At 31.3% G+C, this 8,263-nt stretch overlaps 1 protein-coding gene across 1 annotated transcript; it reads left to right on the top strand.

Moving 5' to 3' along the window:
* The first annotated feature begins 1,348 nt into the window (after positions 1-1,348).
* Positions 1,349-4,099, top strand: LOC139892324 (zinc finger protein GAI-ASSOCIATED FACTOR 1-like). The gene is made up of 4 exons (XM_071875387.1): positions 1,349-1,533; positions 1,640-2,036; positions 2,119-2,315; positions 3,129-4,099. Exons 1-4 carry the CDS (start codon positions 1,386-1,388, stop codon positions 3,917-3,919), a joined length of 1,533 nt encoding a protein of 510 aa, XP_071731488.1. The 5' UTR covers positions 1,349-1,385; the 3' UTR covers positions 3,920-4,099.
* Positions 4,100-8,263: the final 4,164 nt, after the last annotated feature.

The following is an 8,263-nucleotide window of genomic DNA, read 5'->3' as shown; positions in this document are numbered from 1 at the left end:
TTTCATTCCATTTGGATGGATGAAATCACATTGGTATTCGATGAATCGACCATCCATTAACTCCTACTCGACCCGATACTCATGCAATCCATAAGTGGAGGTTAGGGAGGTTAGGGAGCCCATTACAAATTTCGATGATATCGAGACCAAGTTGTCGTCTAAGAAAAAGGATAAGCAAAAGATCGTTTCGATTGTTAAAAAGGGAGAGAATTTCGTTGATAGTAGTGTTTATAAACTGGTGAAATTTGGTCGGGGCGATAGGAGGTATTGTGACTGTTTAGATCCAAAATGCGAGGGGTTTTGTATGGAGTGGTACGTTTTAAATGGCCGTTTGAAGGAACCGCAAGAAGAAGTTTTGACCAAATCGTCTCTTAGAAAGAAAAATAAAGATGAGATTGTTTCGGGTTCTTTCAACTTTCACGATAATATTAATGATATCGATTTTGGGGATGCAGTCCAAAGAATGTTTATCGATGATCAAGTTGGGGAGCTTGGTGCAAGCGATTCGTGTGGGGGGTTAGATCCGGGGCACACACCGGTTGAAAAGGGCTTCTTTCAAGATTTAGAAGAACGTGGTATTATTGAGCCGACCGAGGCGGTCTTAGTTGGAGACAGGTCCTCAAATATTTTGACTTATAAGATTGTAAACCGGGAGACCATCAATGGAAAGATGAAAAAAAATCGGTACCTTAACGCGTTTGTTTGGTTCTTTGTTTTTTATTTTCGTTCTCCTTTTATCGGTTATGTTTAGTTTCTTGTACGTTTGTTAAGCGGTTCATTTAGTTCTTTCATAGTTTAAGGCACGGTGATAGATAATTTTAATTTGTTTTTCATGCTTTATAGGTTCGAGTCTCTATACTATTGTTTTGTAACTTTCGGTTGAGAACGTTTTTTTTTTTTTAAACGTTTTCATTTCTATACGAGTTATTTTGTAACTTGCGTTATTTTGTCAAAAAATAATAATAATAATAATAAAAAATGCAATCCATGATGTGAACTCATTTTCAAGTCTCATGCAAAACGACAAATCAAGGCGTCGTGGTTGGAGTAGTACGTCTTCTCCGACACATGCCACCCTCTCGATGATTCAGCCACGTGGATGGTCAAGATTTTCAACATCCCCACTCCCTCTCTTCCTCCTTTAACCATGGTTAACGGCCGCCACTTTTAACCCCCCTTTCTCTCTCTCTTTCATTTTTTTCCTTCCTTTTTCTCATCATTTTTGATTTTTAGTCCTGAAAATAACATAACATCTCTAATTCAAAAATAAGCGCCGGTGTATTTCACCGTCATTCCCTTTTCTGATCAAAAAGTAGACTTAATCAGCTGAATCGTTGCCGAGTTGATATACATGAATTTTGATTTTACTTAATATTTATTAACTTATGGTTAATTTTGAGAATTCTTCAGTAATGGCGGTTTCAACAGCTTCAGTTGATGAAACTCAATGTTCTTCACCACTAACAGCACCTTCTTCTGATATACAACAACAACAACCGATTAAGAAAAAAAGAAATCTACCTGGAATGCCAGGTATATATTTTGATTAAAATAAAATTTTGCTTCAAATATAATTGACTAATAACTAGTACGGAGTATGCTTTATTTTATTTTATTTTATTGTAATCCTTTGGTATAGATCCAGATGCTGAGGTGATCGCGTTATCACCGACGACGCTAGTAGCAACTAATCGATTCGTATGCGAGATCTGCAACAAAGGATTTCAACGAGACCAGAACCTTCAGCTTCACCGGCGAGGTCATAACTTGCCGTGGAAGTTAAAACAACGAGACGGTAAAGAAATAAGAAAACGTGTATACGTTTGTCCGGAAAAAACATGTGTTCATCATGATCCGTCACGTGCACTCGGTGATCTCACCGGAATTAAAAAACACTTTTCGAGAAAACACGGTGAAAAAAAATGGAAGTGTGAACGCTGTTCTAAAAAATACGCCGTTCAATCAGATTGGAAAGCTCACATGAAAACTTGTGGTACTAAAGAATATAGATGCGATTGTGGCACCTTATTTTCTAGGTAAGATTTTTCACATTTAAAAGTGTTAATTTATGTTCTCAAATAGCTCAATTTTACTAAACCCTAAGCTTTGTTAATGAAGGAGGGATAGTTTTATCACGCATAGAGCTTTTTGTGATGCGTTAGCACAAGAGAGTGCGAGATCGACTCAAACACAAAATATTAATGAAACGGAGAAAGTAGAGGCGGTTGTTATGCTTCCGTCGTGTAGTCCGCCGCCGCCGCCGCTTACGCCGTCCACCGGCGTACTGTCACCGGTTCAATCTGTTCACAGCTCAGGTAATGTTGTAAACTTTTTTTCTTTTAAAAATGGTTATCCTTGTAGTGTATCCACTAGCTGTATGTAATTTGATCAATTTTGTTTTGTTGTTATGCTTTTGTCCTCTACTGAGTATGGGAGTTGGTAGTATGATTACAAAGAACTCATTTATTTATTATTATTAAATTATTAAATGTTCAAAAGATCGAAGAAAAAGCTAAGTAATTAAAAAAGAAAGATTTTACGTGTGTGAAAAAGTACACCATGATTGTTCCTTCTCTTTTTGCTTGTAGGAGCAAAGTTCATACTATATGCTTTTTTAGATTGCATTAAACTACTTAAACTTCAATATAAAATTATAAACAATTAACATCAACTTGAGGTGATCCCCCACACACACCAGTCACCCACACCACTTTTTCATCCATATACACATAATTATCTATTTTACCCTTAATTACATATTACATATTACATATATAATAATAATATAAGTTCAACTACTTAGGGCATAAGTGGAAACTTATGAGATAAAAGTGTACATACCTAATTATCTATTTTACCCTTAATTACATATATAATAATAATATAAGTTCAACTACTTAAGGCATAACTTGAAACTTATGAGATAAAAGTGTACATGGATCAAAAAGTGGTGTGTGAGAATCACCTACCTCATTATATATCATTTGTTTTATTTTATTGTAGACTAATATAATGGTGATTGTGTTTTTGCTACAGATTTGCCGGAAAAGGCCACAACAAGTTTATTATATATCATTTGTTTTATTTTATTGTAGACTAATATAATGGTGATTATGTTTTTGCTACAGATTTGCCGGAAAAGGCCACAACAAGTTTAGCGCACCAGACGGGTGGTTCTTTTGGTGCGGTAGCCGAGGTTGAGGTGGTTGAAACAAACACCGCCTCAACCACACTTAGTGGTGGTTCAACTACCAGCGGTAATAAAAATGCCATTACTAGTAGTAGTGGTGTATATGCAAGTATTTTTGCATCATCAACAATTTTACCATCATCTCAATCATCTCCAACATGTTACTCTAATATGTTATGTGGTGTTACGGGAGCTGATCGGAACTTACCTATCGAACCAATGTCGCTTTCGTTATCCTCCTCGTTGTACCGTTCCACCGCAACCCAGCCGGCATTATTTCCGCAAACTGATCAAACTCGTTACGTACAGTCTCAACAACCAGCTCTTTCAGCAACTGCGTTGTTACAAAAAGCAGCTCAGATGGGTTCAACATCATCAAACACCTCGTTTTTACATGCGCTCGGTTTAGCACCACCACGGCCCACGGATCACTACCAAGAAACTAGTATTGGTCACTGGAATAATAATAATATTATTCAAAGGAAACAAGAACGAAACGAGAACTTTAATGATCATTTACTGATGGGCCCACCGGCACCAACCACGTTAGATTTTCTTGGGTTGGGTATGGGCGGTGGTGGTGGAGCTGGTGGTTCAACTGGTGGATACTCGGAGTTTTTAAGTTCTACTGGGGTTCATGTAGCGAGTGCTCCATTTATGAGGGGACTGAATTCGATTCAAAATACGGATTGGGATGACTCCTTTGACGAGAAGCCGAGGCTTCTTTAGCTTTTTCTTCCAGATTTAAACTGTGAAAGAGGTCCGAAAATGAGTGTTAGTGGCTGTCTGTTAGTAAGTACGTAATTAAGGACATGAATTACATATACTACTACTGTATGTTTTATGATTTTGACTAGCTAGTTGTGCACTAGTATATTTTTTTGATATAAATATTGGAGTTAATTATTTCTCGTATAATTATATACATAGACTTCAATGTTATATATATTATATGAATTTACAATATGTCATCAATAATTCCCTTGCCTAAACCAACATGGAAGAGATAATGTGGGAACTTTGCTACAAGCAACATCAACTTATCTAGTCACGGGTTCTATACCCGCGGGTAGTGTAGTGACTTTCTTTTAATCTAGGATACGAGAAATGATTATTTACATTCGCACTCACCTTCCTCATACCCTACATTTGTGGAATTAGGTATTGTTGTTTTTCTTTTTTTTCCAGCGAAGAGAGAATATATTAAACTTTAATCACTTCATCAAAACAATTAAGGATCAATACAAGAAACAAAGACGGAGACTAGTTCGGTCTTGAAAATGAAAGAAACATACAATGGCGCAAAGGCCTAAAAGCATAATAAAGAGGGATTTTGCTCTCATACATACGAATGTAAACCATGACAAAAATTGAGGTTCGTTGCCCATAGAAACACTTTGAGCTTGTTATTGCGCACAATAACCGATCGACATATATATTTGTTGTTGAAGATGAAATCGTTTCTAGCCATCCAAATGGCCCATATAATCGCGGGGCCAATCAATTTCAAAAACTTCGAGACTTTAATCCTCATACCATAATACCAATCGAACGAAAAATCTTCAATCGACCGCGGGATAACCCATCTTAAATTCGACTATCTAAATATGTCCGCCCATATATTGAAGGACCATCTACAATGTAACAAAAGGTGATCGATGGTCTCAGTCTCGTCCAAACACCACACATATAAAGTGGAATGATTGATAGGTAAAATATGACTTCGGGACAAAACGTCTCTAACAGGGATACTTTTACGAATTGCAAGCCAATGAAATTACATAATTTTGGACGCGACTTTATTGCCCCAAACAACTTTAGGACAGATAGGCTAAACGAAATCGCTTGAATGGACCAGAATTCGAATTGCATCAGCAACAGAATAATGTGTTGGGATCGGCAGTCCATAAAACATTATCAGGGATGCTGTCGTCTAACCTGATGCTCGATAAAAAAGCTTCAAGTTGCACAGCCATCTATAAGTCGAACTGAGATAGAGGATGAGACAGTAGCAGATTCCAACCGGTTTGGGCCACATCGAGAGAAGCAGGCTGACGAAATTGTTGTACATAAGCATTAGGTTCGAAACAAATATTAAATAGGAAAGGGAAGTCGTCTTTTAGAATTCTTCCTTGCACCCAATTATCATGCCAAAATTAAATATTCGCCCCGTTTCCAATCTTCCATTTCCAAATCGTAGGCCCAACAATGCACGATAATGAGTCTTCTTTTTGGAGGTTAATCAAATCCTTCCAAATTGGAGAAAGTTGAGACGTTTGTAAGGAAGACACATTATTCATAATCTTCCCCTTGAAAAATGACCCGAAAGTAGTAACGACAATGGATTTCCAAAGACTTTGTTTATTGGAATTCATTCTTGTGACGACCCGAAAATTTTCGACCAAATTTAAACTTTATTCTTATATGATTTCGACATGATAAGCAAAGTCTATTTAATCGAATCTCAAAATGTTTGAACTACTTTTCATATATTCATTTGGCCTTTGACTATTCCCGACGATTCACGAACCATTGTTGTAAAAATTATATGTATATTGGAATATATAAAAATATATAGATATTAAAAATTCAATTATGATATAAGTATCACATAGTCGATAATATAAAAGGGTAATATATAAAATGAAATTACAAGTTTAAAATATATTTGTATAATATTATTATTACTTTTATTATTATTAATATTATTATCAAAATCAGTATTATTAATATCATTATTCTAATATGAAAATAGAATACATGTAACTTATTTTATCTTCAGTATTATTATAAACTTTAACCATTAAAATTATTAATAATATCATTTAAGTTATCAAGAATCATTATTATCATATAGTAATATAATTATTATTATTATTATCATAAAAATAATACAACTTATTAATATTGTTATTAATAATATCATTTTGAGCATTATTATAACTATTAGTGTTATTATTCTTAAAAATTGTTATTATTAGGATAATTATTATTAATAGATTTATTATTATGATATTATTAGTAAAAAAATTCAGTATTATTATTATTATTTATTATTAATAGAATTATTATTATTAAAATTAATTTTTATATAAAAACAAGAATGAAGCTGTATTCGGTTTAAAGTCCTTACCAACTCTAAAACTTTTTGTTCCTGATTGTAAATTTGTCGACTAAGTCACAGGCACAAAACAAAATTCGTTTGAGATCAATATCAATTAACAGTACAAATTTGTTACAAATTGCTATCAAATTTTTTATTTTATTTTTTTTATTTTTTTTGTCTGCTCTAATTATTTCTGTCGACCCATTCTTTCTATAAAGCATCCGATCCTCATTGATACTGAGTAATCCAATTGTCTTCTCTACTCTCTATGTCAAATACACAAACACTGTAAACTGCCATTTTTTTGTGAATTAATCAGAAACTGAAAATGCAGTTGGTTTTCCCCTGTATGCGTACCATTTTCTTCATAAGCTAGAATTCCAATCAATTTCAAAATCTAAGATTGCAGTTTTGTTAGGAATTGTCTACTTAAACTTTCTTCAAAATCTCAAATTTCAATTCGTTATATGAAGCCCGAATTTCGGAGTCAAAGTTTAAACTTCAAAAAGTCAACTTTTGTTCTTGAGCCAAATTCGATTTTTCTGTTTCGATTTGAGTTAAATTGATGTTTCCAATAGTTTCTAGTATTGATTTGTAATGTGTTTCGTGTTATAAATTTTGACTAAAATGTTATCAAATCGTTAATCAAATTTTTTTTTAAAAGCTGTCGTGACAACAGCAGCAGCTCTTATGCTGTTAATTTTTTTTAATTAATATAAACACTGGATGCTTAATTGTTATTATTACTTCGATGTATTTATATTTTTTGTGAATGACAAACCTGTAATCGATTTTCAATTCTAAAAGGAAGAAGATGAATCAATATAAATACGGGTTATATTTTTTTAGTCGCATAGAAAATACAGAAAAATGTGCATGGAAGGATGGTTAGGAGTGTTTTGGGTTTTCGAGAGGTCGGGGGTTCGAGCCTTGTATGAGGCACAATTTTTTTTAGAAGCCCTTCATAAGGTAGTTTTCTATTTTTATTATTATTATTATTATTATTATTATTATTATTATTATTATTATTATTATTATTATTATTATTATTATTATTATTATTATTATTACTATTATTATTATAATTATTATTATTATTATTATTATTATTGTTATTAGTATTATTATTATTGTTAATGTTATTGCTATTATTAGTAATTATAATTGTAATTATATACACAAAGATTAATACTATAATTGTATTATTATTACTAATATTATTATTAATATCATTACTAGTATTATCACTAAATATTTTTATTATTATCGTTATTATTAATTTTTATAAGACTATTACTAATATAAGTATTAGTTACCATTTATTATTATTACTATCATAACCCTAGTTATAATTATGATTATGATTATTATTAATGTTATTACTAATATTATTACCAATAAAAGTATTATTACTAAGTAATATGACTATTAATATTATCAATATTAACAAGATTTCTATTATTATTATTATTATTATTATTATTATTATTATTATTATTATTATTATTATTATTATTATTATTATTATTATTATTATTATTATTATTATTATTATAAGTATTAGTATTAATATAAATATCATTCTTAACAATATCATTATTATTAGTATTATCATTATCATTAATATCATCAGTAGTAAAATTATTAAAGTTATTATTATTATCAGTATTAGTATTATTATTATTACCCTTATCACTAAAGTAACTTTATTTTCAAACCTGTCGTTTTTGTTAAAAACTAATATTATCATTAAGATTATAAGAATATATATAAATGTATGGATTTAAAAACTATGGATAAAATTTTAATTTAAGTAAATTACTAATTATTAGTATTATTATTAATAAAGTTATTATTATTATTAGTACATTATCATTATTATCAAAAACTATTTTTTTAAAGAAATAAATATTTTGTACATAAAATACACTTATCACACATACTAATATTTCACATAACTATATAAA

This window comes from Rutidosis leptorrhynchoides, chromosome 2 (assembly GCF_046630445.1).
Source record: "Rutidosis leptorrhynchoides isolate AG116_Rl617_1_P2 chromosome 2, CSIRO_AGI_Rlap_v1, whole genome shotgun sequence".
Lineage (NCBI taxonomy): Eukaryota > Viridiplantae > Streptophyta > Magnoliopsida > Asterales > Asteraceae > Rutidosis > Rutidosis leptorrhynchoides.
Note: the sequence above shows the minus strand (reverse complement) of the source record. Positions and strands in the feature narration are given on the sequence as shown.

Coding starts and splice junctions, on each gene's coding strand:
- LOC139892324 (XM_071875387.1), top strand. CDS start 1,386: ATGGTTAATTTTGAGAATTCTTCAGTAATGGCGGTTTCAACAGCTTCA. Junction 1,534..1,639: donor AAATCTACCTGGAATGCCAG/GTATATATTTTG, acceptor CCTTTGGTATAG/ATCCAGATGCTGAGGTGATC. Junction 2,316..3,128: donor TCAATCTGTTCACAGCTCAG/GTAATGTTGTAA, acceptor TTTTTGCTACAG/ATTTGCCGGAAAAGGCCACA.